Below are 19,030 nucleotides of genomic sequence, written 5' to 3' on the forward strand. Positions count from 1 at the left end.
TAAGACACAAGTATTTCCCAAAACAGAGAACATAACCATGTTTCCATCAGCACCAGCAGGATTTGTGACTGTGTCAGGGGAGTGCTGGTGGTGTCATTTTAAAATTTTTTTAAAGCATAAAGGAGAACAAAAACTCAAAAAGAATGTATAAGAAAAATGAATGGCAAGCCTGATTTTTAAGCATATACTGTTAAATATTGTCATTATCAGGGTCTTTTCACTTACCGTGCTCACATTGACTTTAATGACTGGAATAAGCGATCTCCATGAAGAAGAAGGGTCTTGAGATTCTGTTTTTACTTTAACACTATGGGAAAAAATGGGGTTTAGTATTTTGTCTTTTCTGCAGAAGAACAAACCAGTCTTTTCTTCTAGGGGGTCTTCAGTGCACAGCTCTCAGGGAACACTCCTTCCCACAGGGGTGTCTCCTGTAAGGGACCTGCTAGCAGTCTACTGCAGGCTCCTCCAGAGCCTGGAAGAACAGCAGGAAGCATACGCAGCTATGCCTTGGGTGCTGGTATCCTGAGCTGACACAGGTAGAAAACAAGCGTGCTGTGTTTAACACAGAGCAATAGTTAAATAAATCTTCCTCAGGGGAACTTGGTCTGTTCTAAATATTCCTGTTTAGGTGTGGGATTTTTTCATTTCCCAAGACACGTCCTCCTCAAGGCAGAACTCCTTCCTGCACCTGTCAATAAGGGTGTAAGATGAAAATATGAAGAGACTGGATCGGAGGCACAGCCCTTACCCCAACTCAGGACTGCCACAGCATCCTGCAGCTGCCCACTACGTAATTTAGTAACACATACTGGCCAGGCCAGCAGCAGTGGAAGGACTCAAGTCTCATTAGATCTTCTCTGCTCCTGCCAATAAATCAGTCTGGTGTGATTCTGCCCAAAGAGAGGCTTATTATTGAACATCTGACTCCACTACACATAAGCCATGTAAAAGAACTCCTTATAGACCCGCACCATGTTTTCTGGGGTACCCCAAAAAGAGGAATAAAACGAGAAAAGAAGGCTTGTGTAGCTGTACACAAACACATACCCCTAAAAAGGCAACTTGTGAAATCAGCCCAAGTTTAAAGCTCAAAAACCAGTAAGTCTTCCCAACACCATTTAAATCCCCACATTTTGTCTAGTCAATGTCTTGAGCAGCTATTACTTCTACTGAGCAATACCATTATTACCCTGCAAGCACAATCCTCTTCAATACATGCTCCCTTTCCACATTGTGCTTCAAATAGATTTTTCAACCTGTCTCTGATCATTAAAGGAGTGTTTGGTTTGTTTGGTTGTGGGTTTTAATTGTTATGGTAGGAAGTCTGAGGAAAGGAAAATGATTTAGACTGTCAGGCTTGTCAGTGCAATTTCTCTCTCAGTTGTGCTTCACATTTGGCCTCCAGAGCATATGTTAACAAAACATTACCCCATTAGTTCAAGACTTTGCAGAACAAAGCATCAACAAAATCGCAAAACGAACAATCTTTTACCTTTCAAGATTGGTATGTGTTCTCTGCCTCCCGTTTACTTGTGCTTTTTCATCATCTTTCTTTGCTGGAATTATTGTAGGATCCAAGCCAAATAGTTCTTGAAGTTGTCCATAAAGCTCAGAACGGTTGTACACGTGAAATTCAAAATCATTCACCATAATATACAGTCGTGTTTCTGCCTTTGGATCTAAACAAATAGTAGGAAAAGAGTTTCTAATTCTATTCCAACATTCCTTTGCAATATTTACAGTTTTTCAAATATGCGCATTTTGCAAAACTGCATTTGCAATCTACACAGTAGTGAACAGCTGCTGAAGTACATATTAAAAAGCAGTGAAAAACCTCCACAAAATAACTACACTGTTCCAAGGAAATCAGTAAAACTTGGCAAATAAGACAGCTGCATACAAAATATAAAACCTGAAAGGCATTTCACCCTTAGGTCACAATCCAAAAATAAATCCAGGCAGGAGCTGCACAAAATGGTAACTGAGGTTTATTCAGTCTCATATATAAAACCAAACAAATAAAAATCCCTCTTGATGCACAGCACAGAAGCCTCGGTGCCAACTTCTGCTTTTTAGCACAGATATCAGTACTTGAGACCAATTCAATCTCAAAAACCAAATGGTTTTCTAGCCAAGCTCTGTGATACAGCAGGCCTGAACTGGGAAAAAGCTTTCTTTTACAGAGAAACAGAAAACATTAATATGCAGGACTAACAAGAAGCATACTCATTTTGCACCATTGGTCAACATTTTCACAAATTTAAAATTTTAACTGTAATACCAGCTTGACTCTCTGATACTTAAAAACTAGTCTAACATCTGCTGATCGCATACAGAGCTGTTTGTGACATACTTTGACATACTTTTGCCTTAGATAGTATGACCTAATTATGTAGCTAATGCAAGGAAAAAGCTCGCACAATTTCCCCCTAATTACCCAGTTGAAAGAGTGCCCATTACACATTCACTCAAGAGACCTGAGCTGCTCTAAAACCTGATCTGGTCTTTCTAAGTCAAACAGACTTTAGGAAGCTGAAGCATCAACGGTTATTACAGCAGTCCCCAATCTGCAACTTAGGGGGTACAAACTGAATGCAACGTTTCCCACAGACACTAGAAATTAAAAAGTCAGAGCGAACACCGCTGCTGCAAGAAATGCAGCTGCCCAAGAGCCAATGTTTAGAGACATATGCTTTATTAAATACACCCTCTTTGCTAACAAACTCATCTGTCCCCCGATGTTACACATCTACACAACACTCTGTCCCAACCCACCTTTTATCCCTCACCCCGAAATTACCAGAAATTTCCATATCATCATAAAAAAAAGTAAATGTATAATAAGTCTCCAGAAAGCACTGACATCACAGTTTTCTTGAACAGGAGACAGAGAAAAGTTAATGAGCCAGTTTGAGTTCCTTCCTGTTTTCATAAAAGCACTATCAAATCTGTTCATTGGTAATGTTAACTTGCATCAATAAGATATAGGCAAAGGATGACATGGACAAACATCGGGATACACAATTGTTCACCTGGGAGATCTCAGTATCATCAAGAACACAAATAAATGTAATTTTTCAATTCCTGGAGGCAAGCATTAGACTTCATTAACTAAATGAAATCATATGTAGTAATTTCTTTAAAGGGGATTTAAAGAGACAACTATCTCTTTTTCCTAATAACAAAAATAAGATTTGACCCTCTGTCCTGGTTTCGGCTGGGACAGAGTTAAGTCTGTTCTTAGTAGCTGGTACAGTGCTGTATTTTGGATTTAGTATGAGAATACTGTTGATAACACCCTGATGTTTTAGTTGTTGCTATGTAGCGCTTATCTTAAGCCAAGGACTTTTCAGTTTCCCATGCTCTGCCAGCAGGCAGGTGTACGAGAGGCTGGGAGGGAGCACAGCCAGGGCAGCTGACCCAAACTAGCCAAAGGGATATTCCATACCATATGACATCATGCCCAGTATATAAACTGGGGGAGCTGGCTGGGAGGGGGGATCGTGGCTCAGGCATCGGTCAGCAGGTAGTGAGCAATTGCATTGTGCATCACTTGTGTTTTCTCTCTCTCTCTTTTTGTTATCTTCCTTTTCATTACAATTATTATTTTATTTCAGTTATTAAACTGTTCTTATCTCAGCCCATGAGTTTTACTTTTTTTTTTTTCCCCGATTCTCCTCCCCATCCCACTAGGAGGGGAAGGACTGAGTGAGTGGCTGCGTGGTGCTTAGTTGCCAGTTGGGGTTAAACCATGGACACCTCCACACACCAATTTGGTTGCCTAAGACACTTTTGGAAAAGAAAAAAAAAAAAAACAAACCAAAAAACCAAACCAGATTGATAGCAAAATACTAAAGTTTTATCAACATTTGTTGGAATCAAGGTGACTAACATAGCCAAGGTTCTGACATTTGGTTCCTACAGAGTTTAATCAAGACGTATTGTTTAATTATTTATTTTTTTTATTCAAATGTTTGTATCACACCTACCCAAACAATTCAACATAAATATACCCACTAAATAAAACCTACATGGGAACATGAAATAAGTCACTCCCGACAACAAAAAGTAGAGGAATTGGTTCTCAAAACAGTATTCCCCCTTCAAAAAGTACCTCACAAACTACACTAAATAGTTTTACTATATGAACATTGATAATCTGCTGTGGCACCTAAGCCAAGACATCTGGGTGTGCCCTATTCACAACACAGTCCTCCAACTTTTGTTCTTAAACCACTTTCATTTCTCAAGTATGTACAAAACCTACTCTCAAGTCCCAGTATGGTTTAACTTAACACTCAAGGCAGGAAGCAACCCACATACTTGACTTCTATGAAGTTCTTTCAACACTGGTATGACATGCCTAGTACAAACATAGTGCCGCGATGAAAAACAGATTGCACTTGCTAGGTCGAACTGAGGAACTTTTAAAAAACCACAGCAGGAAATGCAACTTCACTACAGGTTATCAATAATCATTATCCAAACTTTTTGTGGTTCAAACCTTCTCTTATGCAAGGAACTGTGATTAAGTCTTTATGAGAAGCATCCTTAAATTACAGTGCAACCCAAGTCTTACAGCAACATTTACTTTAGATTCCAGTGGGCAGGTAGACAATGCATCAATTTTGATAGGTTAGTTTTCCTCTTCTCAGAAGAATGGTAACAAAATAATTCTCTTAGCTTCAGAACAAACGTGAAAAAAACCCACAATGCAAAGCATTCTCATTTTTCCTTTTTCTGACACAAAGGTTTAATAGTAATGCTTCCTAGCATCCTTTACTGTAATCTACCCTTTGATCATAAACACATACTGACTACCAGAAGTTCAATAGGAAAAGTATACCATAAAGCATTTTGCAAAGCACATACACTAGACTGAAGGAAACTGTTCTCCAAGTTTGCCCTCTTTTTCCTAATAACCTTCACTCTTCTCTGACAAACCTCAGATCCTACCCCTCACTCCGTTTTTATTTCTTTCTGTATCCTCATAAGACTTGCAAAGTCAGTGGATCTCAGCGGGTCAGCAGTGACTGGCAGGCACTGCCACATTCTTCAGCTCTTCAGGAAGATGGCTGAGAAGCCATGTGATTAGAAAGCAGTTATCAGGGAAAAATATTCCCAATAACACATGAACATATTCCATAGGCATGTGGAACAATACTGGATTTTTCTTACTGACAGGAGAAACAACCCGGAAGCTGAAGTTGTATCAAGATTGAATATGTAATTCCTAGCATTAAAAACAATTTTACTTTGGCATAACTTATTGAACATGTCAGGTACTCATCATCACTCAATCTTTTTAAAAGGTCACTTATTTTGCTTCCAGGGAAAACTTTACAACTTGTATGACTGGGTTGGACGAACGTTGAAGCCCTTTCTGGTTCTAAAAACCTCCAAATACATGAATGAATTTCTAGTCATTCTCCTCCCACAAGATCAATGGGGAATATATGAATCCGCACTACCTTCAGCACATTTCTTCAGGAAACGGAGACACATACAAGCTTCATACACATTTGAACAGACACAGATAGCTTTTAGGAATTCTAAGGTGTCCCCATGATGAAGTTCAACTCCTTGCATACAATTGTAATGGTGCTTAACATTGATAATCTTACCAGTGAAAAATGGATTATTGAGTACAGCCCTTAACCAAAGAGGCGATGTCAAGGACACCTGAAATGACCTGAAAGGGAGTTCCCTTATTAAGGTCTCCAAGTATTTCAGGATCCTTCACTAGCCTCCCCTTTGTGCACAAAAAACCCCTTCTCTAATACTCTAAATATCTCTCAGAAAAAAACAGAATGAGGTCACGTTATTTCTACACTAACAGGACTTTATCACCACTATGAAAAACAAAATCCCATTCCTGTTGCATTCCACTTATTGTTAGGAGCACCCTGCACTTCAGTTACAGAACTTAAAAAAACCACACCACTCAAACTAACCGTCATTGCTTATATCTAAGTCTTCACAAGATGTATTTTTTCCAAGCAAAAATATTAAAATATTTAAGGCTTGTGTTTTTATAAAAATCTGGTGGGATCTTTAAATTGTGAATAGCCCTGATTCAGCCTATGTGTTTTTCTATAGGAAAATCTCAGCTCTATTTTGTTTTTTTCTTTTGTGAAGGATCTGAAACAAAGGTAGACATTACTGGTGCATAGCTACAACAGGTTTTCCAATCATTCTGTGTGACAGCTGCAAGGGAGTAATCCTTGAACAAAACATAAATCTTTAAGATGCAATTTACCAGCAGCCTTCGCGATTTGGTCAGGTACAGGTATTTCTGTTGCAATCAAGAAGATTAAAAAGTATGGGGAAGAATATACTACAATAGGCTAAGAATCACTGAAGATTTTATTTTTCCTTTAAGCTTAAAAACGAAAGCATGTCTACATTTTGATTATTTAGCACAGTGAGCAAGGTTATTTTTCCTAGGAAAAAGAGTAATTATTTAAGAGAGTATTTTATTCATGTTACTTTGTTGTCAGACCTATACACCTCTGACCTCCTTGGTTACTTGGATTATTTGTCCACTCACTATGCCGTATTAAATGCCAGCAGAAATGGTTAAAGCCTTGCAATACTGCCAAGAAAAAAATACCACCATAAAAGACAGACACAACTATCTTTATTGCATTAAGTTCAATTCATTTTTTCATTCTGTGAGCCACTAGAGAAATATGTTTTAACTAGCAGATGAAGAAAATTCTATGAAAACCTGTTGAACAATAACCTGTGCTTGGAAAAATCTAATTAACTCTAAGACTAGCTTCCACTTTTTGAATTAGTCTTCTTACAGTATAGAGAACTTGAATTGTGTCCTGTCACCTTAGAGGCTTAGTAACGCCTCAATAAAAAGAAGTGAGCAACTCTTCCTAATGCATATCACTATATTGAACAGTGTCTCCTATTTACCTGCATCATACGTATGCAGTACTCCTACCACTGTTGAGTTGGTGCTGACAAAGCAACAGCTGTACAAGCTTGCTGACAAGTTTAAGAGGCTTCACACCATCAGAGGCTGCTTCCAAAGGGGAGATGGGGAAAAAAAAGCCCTCCAAAGTTCAATGACCCTCTCAATTAGTGCCCTCCTCAACTGTAGACAGTTGCCATTTCTGGACCTCCTTGAATTAGCAATGGAGCTGTGATGCTTCAAAAGTCAAGAGAGGCAAGACCTGAGACTCATTCAACCAGACTCTAATCCTATAAATGACTAAGCACACATCACTAGGCTACTTATGTTTTCTCAGTGTTTTCTGCAGATACAATTAATCTCTTGCATCTCATGTTAATCGTCCTTCTGCAGCCAGAGATAAGGAAGAGAAAAAAAAAAAAAAAAAAAAGAATTTTTCACACTTCCCCACTTCTATGGCCACAGATGTCATCAAGACACAGGGTTATCAAATACTGAAGAACATCGTCCCTACCATAACACTTTTGCTAAAATACTGACAGCACAACACTAAAACTTGAAAACTAAAATCACTTCCAGAACACAAGAAGTCTCTATTGATCATAGTTATAAACTTCAATACAGGGTCAATTATGCTTAGACTACAGCTAATGAAGGCTACTAATAAGGTTAATGGTTTGCCTTAAGAAGGGTTCAAGGCCACAGTAATGAATCCTATATTTATTTCATTGTGTTGTTCTAGTCTACTAACACAGATCAACCAGTTAAAAGAACTCATACCTTCTGATGATTCGATGTACTTCAGGAACATACTAATAAATCAATTATATGCATGCGATTGTGCTAAGGAAGTATTTTTCTGTAGGTTACCTGTAAATTTAAACTTTGAAACCTTTCTGAGAAACCTACCATGCTGTTTCTGCTTAGGGTTGTACATTTTCCACCAGCGAAATATGATAAATCCATCTTGAATTCTAAATCAAATAAATTAGATGAAACAGCAGTTAAGAGAGTGATAATCCAAAATCCTATGTGCAGCTGCATGAAATGTTGCCTTATGCAGTGCAGAGATTTGCAGCTTCAGTAGTGTACAAGCAATATTAAAGCATGAAGCATTACAGCATAAAGTATACAGTATAATATTATACAATTACTGCATTAGCTGAAACTTGTATAAAACCCCATATCCATTGCCTTCTCAAGGCTTTCCAAATTTAACAGCAAGAATCAAAATTACAAACTATTCGCTAGTGTGCAGTTCACGAAACAAATTATTCTCGATTCCAGTAAATAAATGCAAACTACTTGGCCAAAATGAATCTTCCAGACTTAAGAGCGGGAGCATGAGGGAGCAAAAGACATTAATGAAAAAATAGTTCTCCTTCAAACTCTGAAGTGTTTTCTTTCTCAAATATTAAGGACAACTAGAATCTTATCCAGTACTCACTTCCAATTGATAATGCTCAAATAGCAAATGAGCTAACAAGTATCTAAGAATGTCTAAATACTACCATCAAAAGAGTCAGTTTATTTTTAACATTTGTGAGACGGTATTTTGATGTGTTATTTAGACATTGCTAGACATGTGTATTTGAAATTGCTATTTAGAAGAGCGACTCCCTTGGAAATCTGTACCTGATAGACATGTCTTCTGTGATGAAATAGATTTCACGAACCATGACTTTTCCAGACAGCACAGAGAACGAAAAGGAACCTAGTGTGAAAAAAAGTGTTTATCAGACATTAGCCTAAAGTTGTTGATGTTTTATTTTCTGAACAGGAAGAATATAGTATTCAGTTATCTGAAATTGGTTTACTGGGTATCTTGAGTTTTCCCTTTGAAAACACACTGACTTTCAGAGAAGAAGGGAAGTCAGAGATTCAGAACATACAAGACAAAAAGTATGCAACTCTAAACAGTGCTGGGTTTGGCACCACCCAAGAATACAACCAACCCCATGAGACACACTAGTCACTCAGGAACATTCAGGTGCCTTGTGAAGCTTGTGAAACGAGTTAGGAAAGCCATTTTGAACATTTACAGTATCAAGCCATTGTATGCAAGACTGTAATTAGAGAAATAGAGATTTCTGACAAAATAATTTTTCAAATTTTAAATGGCTATAAAGTTTTCAGTCCAATTATTATAACAAATTGTGTTTACAGCAGGAAGGATTAATAAGCATGAAAAGACCAGCAGGTAATGCAATAGCCCATATTTTTCCTAAGGCTTTTCACCTTAATCACAGAAAGTTAAGTAAACCATGATTTTAAAAAAAAAAAAAAAAAAAAAAAAAAAATCAAAAAATAAAAAAAAAAATCAATTAACATTAATCGATTGAAGCCAAGCTGTAAATCATGAGATTTAATTAATGTTTTGTTCTTCTTACTGATTAAGTTTCTAAAGAACACCATATATTTGGCCAGCTACATCCAGCTTTCTTTACTTAATAGCAATTTCACAGAGAAATTTTAATAAAAGCCTATAGATCAAGTGTAGCAGCCAATAAGCATTTCATCTATATTGCTGTTCAAAAAGTTGGATTTGAAGATGGTTTGGATTACAGTTCTTAAATTCTTGAGGACATAAGCAAATTATTGCAGGGGTCTCTTTGGCAGGCAGGTATGGGTGGGTTGTTTTTTTGGTTTGGTTTTTTTTTTTTTTTTAAAGTTTTCACTACATTTATGATCAATAGTTGCAGAAAAAGTCTAGAACTAAAGTCATGGTCATTCTGGGAAGCAGACAGAGGAAGTCACGGAAGAATAAATGAAAGAAAATTAAAGTGCGGTCAGAGTGAGGTTGTGGGATACAGCCCTCTGTGACTCAGCTTCAGATATTTTTGTAATGTGGGTGAGTGCCCAAGTGATTTGTACTGACCTGTTTTATTCAAAAATGTTTTAAAACATAAAAAAAAAGTTAATGGATTTTGATGCAAATGTTCTAGGCAGTATAAATTCTACATATCACAGTCCCCATATGGATTAACATGATTAGTTGTTCTGACAGCTTATTTAGAAAGCAAGGACACTGCCATAACAGGGAGTTGAGGCTTGAGACTCCACTGTGCCCCTCTGAGCCCACCCCAGCACTTGCTACCCACACTTCAGATGCCGTATAACCTGCCTCAAAGGTGCGGGGGAGTGGGAAGCTGCACCTCTTTAACATCAAATTATGAGGCAAATTCAGAAGTGGCTCAGGCAGGTTCCATGGGGGACTGAGGTCAATCTTCCCCTTTTAGGACACAACCATTATGATTACAGGGCTTTGAAAAAGGGGTAATGGAAAATGTACCAATTTTAAGTACACAAAGTATACAGACTAAACAGAAAAAAGTAAACTCAACTTAAAATTAAAAAACCTGTCAAGTGAACTTTAATATAAAATAATGAGAGACTTCAATGAGAAAGGGGGTGGTTTTCTACCTACATCAAGAATCCTCCCCTAAAGCATGATATTGAACTTTTTTTTCTTCTTAAATTAAACCCATTCTGATCATTTTCAAATTACTGTAACAAAGGAACATTTTGATTTTACTTGGAGTTTTTAACAAATTGAGCTATAATAAAAAGCAGCAGATAAACAGTGGCATTACAGTAATCATAACTTACCAATATGGATGTAGCCATGTTTATATAATCTGTTAAGAACCAACGTTAAAATGAGTCCAATGTTCCGGGAATTATAATAAGTTAGGTAGATAATCCATCCACAAGACAATATTGTCGCTGTTGAAAGATTAAAATGAATTAAAATATTTTTTAAAGTATGCTGACCTAGATAAAAGCCCTGTGTATTAAGACTATAAAGCACAATAGTTTTCTTCCTACTCTCCAAAAAAAGTTGAAACTGATGGGACACTTTAATGGATGTTTTCAGAGAGATGGTGTGAGAATGTTTTGAAGAGATGGGTGGGGAAAAAAAGAAAGGGAAATGGGAAGTTCAGAAAAATATAGATTCTTCACTGCTCTTCCATTCCCCAATATAAAAAAACCCTGTCATCCGGAGGACCTGCAAAAGGCACCACATACTTCATTACATCCCTTATCATCCAAGAAGTTAAATTTCCTAGATCAAATCATAACATGCATTATCCCACATGGTCATTTATTTCAAAGTACCCTAGAAAACTAACACTACAAAAGTCATACTACATTCCTTCTCCACCCTTCTCCAAACCATGAACTGTAACTTAGATTTCTAGTCTTTCATATCTTAGCACAGGAAACAACATTATCACATCTGAAAACATTTCCTAAATTGCTGTATCCTGAGAGAAATGTACCAGTCCTTGGGTTAGCAGAAATCTGCCAACAGTTCAAGCATGGAATTTGATAGGGGAAAAAAAAGGAAAGAGCAATCCAGTGAGAAACATGTTTAAAAAAAAAAAAATTAGGTCTGATAATCCCCAAAGTAATTTTTACTTTAGTTGATTAAGAGCTAGTAACCTATTTCTAACTACAAGGGTTCTCAAAGCTTCCAGAAGGACAAACCCAAAAGGAATGGGACTGCCAGGGAATGAACTAGTTCTACCTCACTTTACTGATAATTACCATTCTGTTTCATCCAAAGCAGAGTAGGAAAGAAAGCAATTCTTGTATTTGAGGTATCCCTACTCATTATACTAACTGAACTTTGTAACAGAAATTTTTAATTTATGTATACACTTCATACTGAAAAATTCAGATTTATTGTGCCTTTTATGGGAAATCTGAAGTGTAGAAAAACATACAGGTATGACACCTTCACTCTGCAGAGAGTTCAGACGATTACTTAAAAAAAAAAACCACAAAAAAATTACAAAAACAACCTGTCCTTTTACTGCCCCTTAGTTTTTTTGCAGTGGGATGCTCCACTGCTTTGTAACAACGCCTGTGCTTTGTTGAAAGATGAGGAGAAGGTAGAAGAGAAAGCCTTGCATGACTTTGTCTTTTCCTTACTGGAAAATGGATCCAGTGTGGCCAAAATTCAAGTAGCTCATACACTCGGGCAGGTAAGCTGTTTGACATGCAAAACAAATCAAATCTGTGTGGGTGATTACACAGGCACAAGGCAGGGAGGGTTAAAGCTACACCCCAGGAAAGAAACTGCTCTTGGCATTCAGTGAAGGCATACTGCAAGGACAGCGTTTACCTCCTCCTGCTTTCAGATGAGTAAGCTACTCACTGCTGGTCCTCTGTCAGTGTAGGGAGAAAGGTGGAATGACTCACACTCAAAGGGTCTCATTCCAGTAATAAAACTTAATTTGAGATTAAAGTTCAACTAGACACTTAACTTCTAGATACCTAAAGCCAGGAAGGTACCCTCTTACTGTGACATATACTGAGAAAAAACAGCAAACTAGTGCATTTTCCAGGCATTACGATCCTAATCCACTGCCTTTACCACTAGTCTCACCTCTGCCACAAATTGTCGCCTTTTCTTTTCCCTCACCAAATTTAGTCTCCGCTATTAAGTGACAGATCCCATAAACTCTATTCATCTCATTATAATGGTCTTGATTTTAGAAGCCTCTTCACTGAAACTACATTTTGGAAATTACATTTGGAAAGTTTTACTGTGTATGATTTTTGGAAATTATTCTAGAACTCAGCAACAGCTCTTTGAGGAGCATGTTCATTTCTAGAATTCATCACCTCTTTTACTGGGATCAGTAGTTAGCTGTTTCAGGATTCAGGAGAAGAAACTATTGACATCTTTTTTTGTTCTCTTATAACAGGATGCCATAGATCAGCAGATGAAAGCAAAGGAGGAATGGCTGGTTGAAACTGGGTCAGTTAATAAATGTTACTTCAATATTTTTCTATCCAAACCTCAAAATAACAGGAGGCTACCCAGCTTTTTCTGTTGTTTATGCCATTGTTTCCGGAATACCGGGTGGTTTCTTACAATTGAAGATATCAGCAGCTCCCCAAAACTGCATAATTGTATATTCGTCATTCTGCCCATAGAAAAAGGGGAGGGACTATATTATTTCTTGAAGTTCCATCCACCCTTCTGTGAAACAGAAATTCCTAAGTTTAATACATTCAAGCAAATAAGAAAGCTAAGCAAAGCTTTTGGTTTAAATTATAGCTGTTACATGGAATTGCTTATATCCTACATACTTTCCAAGTAGAATTACGAACACTTTGCTCTAAGAATCCAGTGCAGAGAGGGAAAACCAGAGAAAGAAAATTCTGCAGGCTGCAATTTGACACTTCTATTCTTTGGTGAAAGACCTGAACATCTCTAAGTCTCAAGTCAAAGCTTCCGGAGACAAATTTTTCAGATCTGTTCCACATCTGTTCCACATTTTACCACGAGCAACTATCAGCATGGTCATTCCCTTATTTTCATCTTGATTACACTTAGAATTTTATGTTGAGTACAAACTTTCCATGTCAACATATTAAAAGTGAAATAAATAACATTCAGAAAGCACGCTCAGCTAATTTGTCTACATCCTTTTCATTCAGTTTGGCCTGCTAAAAAATAATTCCAGTACATCAGTAGCCAACTGACATGCTTTAACTTCCCAGAAGTCAAAAAATACAGTTATTTTTCCTGTGCTGCCCCTCACTCCAGGTCCAAGAATCAAGGCTGAAAAGCAGGCATTATCTACCTTTGGAAAAGTCTGAATTCTTCGCACACTTCTAGCACTCTCATCTGGACCTGAATACAACTTAATTTTTATTTTGCTGTCCCTGATCCACCTGTTCATAGATTCAGAAAATAAAAGTACCTACACAAATACAAACAATAGCACTAGTGTTACAAGAAAATTAGCATACCTAAATCAGGCACATTTATAAAAGCAGCCCATAACTGAGTACACGATAGTTTGGCTTAAAGGCTTATCGCAGCACACGATTTAGCCTAGAAGTTATGTCATTAAACACAATAGTCTTTATACCACTTTTCAAACTCTACCATATTAAACGGCAGATAAATATATATATTGGTATAGCAAAGTTATTGTACCTGCCTGTCATGTGCTACAATGCTAATCCCTTGTTATGGTATTACAACTAATCACCAGCTTACTCTGGTGTTAGAAAAAACTTATTTCATGAAGAGAAGTTCTCACTGAGTTCTTATTTTGCAGAGTCGCGGTTGTAGAGCATCGTCTTTTGGACTTATCTCCCAAGTGTTGCAGGACGATTAGTATTGGAAACAGTTCCGTATTTTTTCCTTTCTGAATTACTTAAGTAGCATTGCCACACCTCACTAAACAGCTGTATGACAAATAAAAATCTATTTTCAATGTTTTGATGTAATTTGGTAAGAAAACCGATATTGGCATGCCAGCATTTAGAGAAGCACATTTAAAAGTACACACAAAAAAACCATTTAACCAAAACAGAATAGATTCACCTTACCTACTAACAGCCAAACAACATTGGAGTCATGTTCTGTTAGGAAGTCTTCCAACTGTGTGATACTTGGGACAAAACTATCATTTTTTCTTTGATCCATTGCTAAACTGTTTTTGCACCAACACCTATAGAACTGAAGGTAAATAAAAAAGAATTACACAAAACCAAAATGAGTAACAAGCACAGTACAGTTTGGAGAAAATTGAGTATGTACCATGTCACATAATCTCTAACAGTCTGTTTCACACAAATATGAATTTACTTGCTTTATTCCTTCAACATCTTCATGATTCTCAGCTACCCTTTCTTCTACTCTAGAGCTCCAGAAACACTTCCACTCATCTCTGCTGAAACAGTTTCCAAGCACGTGCCTCCCTAAAACAGATTACAGATCAACAGAATGCCAGAATACACTCTCCAAATTTAGTACCTTGAATGCCCTATACAGCATATAATAGCAAATAAATTTATAAAAATGTTGTACCATAGCAGTAAGTCAAAAGCTAACTGAACATACAAGTAAAAATGAGTCTGTATTAAGCCTTCTAACATTCCAAAAGGGAATAAGAGACAATATGAGACTGAACGCCCTGCCCCTGTGGAAGGAAAGGCCAAAGCAGATGCTTTTCACGAGCTATGGAAAATTCCCATAGCCCCCTAACCCACTGTGTCCATTAATTCTTCTGCTTTAGGATGTATTTGCAACATCTTATATAAAGTGACTACATAGTGTCTCTGTTAGAGACAGCAGAAAACCAGTCCTTCTGATCTTACACACTTATTCAAACCACCCATAAATCACCTTGCAACTGGGTTATATTAATTAAGTGTGATTCACAGGGAGTAGCTCAACTCAGTAACATCTGTAATTACACAGCAGTATTTTGCTTCCATTAGTTTCATTTGAAGTCTTCTCCCTTGGATGTTATCTCTCAAGCCTTCTTACAGGAAGATAAGCATTAATTCTGCCTTTTTTTTTGTTGTGTTTTTTTTTTTTAAACACCTTCCAGCTCCTGGCAGCCTGTCTTCCTGTCGGCAGTCAACCCTCAAAAACAATGAGTAGACTTTATTTCCTTTCTTTATGAAGTCTCCAGTGCTCTCCATCAAGAGCTCTAGAACATAAAACTAAGTAACATTGGTAAGACCTTGGTTTTTGAGCAGCATAACATCTTTGGAATAGTCAGTATTTAGAAGTGTTAGCAATAAAACTAACAATTTATGCAGTCTTTCCTGTAATATCCATACTGTCTCTCACTATTATAACTTGAAAAGAAAATGTAGAAGGAGAAATTGAAAAAAACCCTGCCTTTAATGCACTTGTTTCTCCCCTACATTTGGGTAAATACAGTACCTTGAAATAAGAGCCTATGTTTTGAACTAAAATACTAGTAGAGTCCCAAGAATAAGTGCTAACAATCTGTTTGCTACCTATTCTGTAAGAAGGAATAGAATGGGGAGGAAAGAACACGAAAGCAATAAACAGAAACAAACAACAACAAAAAACCCAACACCAAAACACCAGACATTGCTTCCAGTAGTGATGATAAAGAAGCTACGAACTTAGCTCCCCTACAAAGAAGAATAATAAGCATCACACACACACTTTACAAAAAGAAGCCCTCCTTTTAGAAGGGACGTTACAATGGCAAATTAAATCACATAATGGCACTGTGATTTGCTTTAAGACATTCACAGTACCTTAATAAAAAACCCACATGTCAACTTGTATTATGAAGCAGATGATGCCTCTGCAGGCAGCCTCTAAGAGCCTTTAACCCATGAATGAAAGGGTAATTGGAGAAACCAAAATCAACACTTTCGGCATAAAGGAAGAACGAACTTGTTTTTTCCCTTTCTTACCAAGAGACAACAGGGTCACTCTTTTGTGATCAAGACCACCATGGAAGTGCTATCAGTTGGTGAGGACTGCCTATCACCTTAATGAACACCACCACTATTTAATCCCTCAAGAAAGCAACTTGTAGCTTTTTCCTAAGAAATTATCACCCAGTGTTACGTGATGCTGAGACAGGACATTAAATACCATTATGCTCTAAATAGGACTGTGGCAAGACAACTCAGAGACTGCAAGTTATACTTGATACTTAGTTACTTAAACAAAGACAGCGTTCGTTATTTTTTGTCATCGCTATCCATAACCATAAATTGAATATCCTCAGAAGTTTTCTGGAATACATTTGCTATTTGCATGCAAATAAACTCAGGAATCCTCCATCAGTCATCATGTGTCAATACATCATTTTGGAGCTCCACAGCTCATCCTTTAACACCCTGCCCCACCGATTTTTTTTCTTAGCACACCCTTCACCCTTGGTCTAGTCACCTGAGGAAGAAGATGATGGCAATGAAAGTGTAACCACCCAGAAACAGGCAGCAGCAACACCTGCACTAGATGTGGGCTCTCAGTATGCATCTCAGAGGAAGCAGGTGCTTAATCCATTTAGATTATGAAGCAATTTTGGCCATATGAATTAATGTAATAGAAAGGGGATACATGCAGAGACTTAAGTAGTACACATTGTTTATAATGTCCTTGTGAATTTATATGGCATGGAGGATGGAGAGGCAGGATCTGGATCATCATGATTGTTAAGAGGAAGAGATGCAGTCTTTTCAGGACAGATATTAGCTGCTTTCAGTAACCAGCATTTCTTTCTGTTGACAGTCCTGCACCTACCTGCCTTCATCTTCCAGGCCCTATATACCATACCCATACATTGAAATCAGGCATACCTCTCAGCTGCCTGCACTCATCCACCCTCTTACATTTATTCCTGTGGGCAAAATTACTTTGCAATCAGACAAAACATTAACTGTTGCACTCTCCAGGAACACTGACCCATAGGTTGATGAGCCTGTAATTTACATTCATGCTGCTACCGTATTCTTCTGCAGTAACAGTATACTGTCCAAATCTTAAGGGACTGCTCTTGGAAGGACGAGACCTAAGTCTGAGTGGGAAACTGAGTCTTACCAACCCTGCTAATACAAGAACTGAAACGCACCAAAGAAGAAAAGAAACCCAGAACTTCACATTTACCTCCCTACACTTATTTATAGTATTTTCTCAAGGTCTCTACTGTTTTGTGATGATGAGCTCAGTTAACATGCCAGAATATAGTCCAAAACCATGACAAGTGTTTTATTTGCCTTCCCCCCTGCCTTTTTTTTTTTTTTTTTTTTTAAGCACACCTTTACTATTCAGTATGTCACTTGTGGCTCTCCTTTACCACATACCATGTTAATACATACAAAATATATTAGCTTTCTCCTGGGAGGAGGACAGGGGAACAGAAGGATTCTGTGGCACTGAAGTGATAGAATCCCAATACTTGTATTTATCTTCACAGCAGTCCTTTAAGGCATTATGTAGTCTTCTTTCTGCAAATGAGATATCTGAAGCAAGGAGAGATAAAGGCCAAATCCTTTATTTATGATGCCCAAACTGAAACACTTGGGGCCTGCTTTTCAGGTTGTGCATGTTTAGAGCACTTAGCGTGTTCAACGCAGACAGCAGACTGGCTTGAAGATGTGAGGGTTCGATATTGCTGTAGATTTGCTCCTCCTGGTCAGACAGGCTTGCTTTATAGCAGAAACACACACTTAGCAGACTCAAAAGAAATTAATTTTAATTGCTTGTGTCACACGTTAATCTGTTTTTCTCAGTACTAAAAAGATGCAAGGGATGTTATAATCCTGGGGGGAGTGCATTTCCAGCCTGCTTCCAGTATTCCAAACTCGATCCAATTTTTCACAGCAAGTACTCTGTCCCTAAAAAGCCAAATACTCAAAAGCAGCCGCTTCAAATCTTTATAAATACATTTCAGTTGCATCAAACAGGCAAACTAGTTTTAACCTCAGCCTGACAGATTAACACTTAGCACTGAGAACAAACCTCTGCTTGAACAAAGTCATCAAAAATTTACGGAAAGCATGCATATGTGAAAGAGTTGACAGAAAAAAAACCCAGAAGCCGGGTCACCAGGCTCTCAGTCCCCAGAGTGCAGTTGCTTGGCAGAGAGAGCTGCAGCCTAGGGAGCCACAATCCACCTGTAAAAGGTCTGTCCTGTACCTACAGGTGAGGATAAAGGCAACAGATATTTTATTCAGTGCCTGAGAGCATTAGAGTAATATGGGTCTTGAGCTGCATAAGAAAAGGAGAAGGAAAAAGAAACGTCTGTTTAATCACATCCTTTGTAACACTCTTTTCCTGGCACACCTTGTAGAAACAGCTGAATAAAACTAGTATCCAAAGGTGGGAAAAAAACTAGCATTTCATGATATTGAAAAAAACCACTTTTATACAGTTATGAAGCGGGTGGGGAAATAATGGATGCTGCCAAGCCCCTTATTACTACTAGAACTCATGGAGGGAATAAACTGGGAGTTTAAATTTGTCAGACATATTCCTCAGATCTTCACAGAAATCAAGTGCTTACCGAATATATGTTAACCGATGTTGTTAGAGGTTAACTACCATTGTGAGGATACTGAACTCCCAACTTCTACAGCAATTACAAGACAGTGGAGTCACAATTACACCCAAAATTACACATTAAACAACAGGAGGTAAATTCCCCTAGTCTCAGTAAATGAACATAGATAATACACCTGGATGCGTCACATCTCCAGTAAAGGAGCCATACCCACAGCGGTTCCTTAGAGAAAAGGAAAGAAATGGCATTTTTGCATCCTACCCACTCTATCACTTTCTTTCAAAGGGTCGCC

At 37.7% G+C, this 19,030-nt stretch overlaps 1 protein-coding gene across 2 annotated transcripts in view; it reads right to left on the reverse strand.

Annotated features, from left to right (window-relative positions):
* Positions 1 to 19,030, reverse strand: part of BLTP1 (bridge-like lipid transfer protein family member 1) — a 129,188-nt gene that overhangs the window by 106,748 nt on the left and 3,410 nt on the right. The window contains exons 2-7 of one of the 2 annotated variants that reach the window (XM_050896358.1): positions 14,285 to 14,414; positions 10,535 to 10,651; positions 8,561 to 8,639; positions 7,835 to 7,899; positions 1,493 to 1,679; positions 226 to 307 (exon numbers count right to left, since the gene is read on the reverse strand). In XM_050896358.1, the coding sequence (XP_050752315.1) occupies positions 226 to 307; positions 1,493 to 1,679; positions 7,835 to 7,899; positions 8,561 to 8,639; positions 10,535 to 10,651; positions 14,285 to 14,381 (627 nt within the window). In that variant the 5' untranslated portion in view covers positions 14,382 to 14,414. Of the gene's footprint in view, positions 1 to 225; positions 308 to 1,492; positions 1,680 to 7,834; positions 7,900 to 8,560; positions 8,640 to 10,534; positions 10,652 to 14,284; positions 14,415 to 19,030 lie in introns of those variants that run through there. The other variant, XM_050896359.1, reaches the window with a different exon arrangement.

The sequence above is a fragment of the Gymnogyps californianus genome, chromosome 4, assembly GCF_018139145.2.
Source record: "Gymnogyps californianus isolate 813 chromosome 4, ASM1813914v2, whole genome shotgun sequence".
Lineage (NCBI taxonomy): Eukaryota > Metazoa > Chordata > Aves > Accipitriformes > Cathartidae > Gymnogyps > Gymnogyps californianus.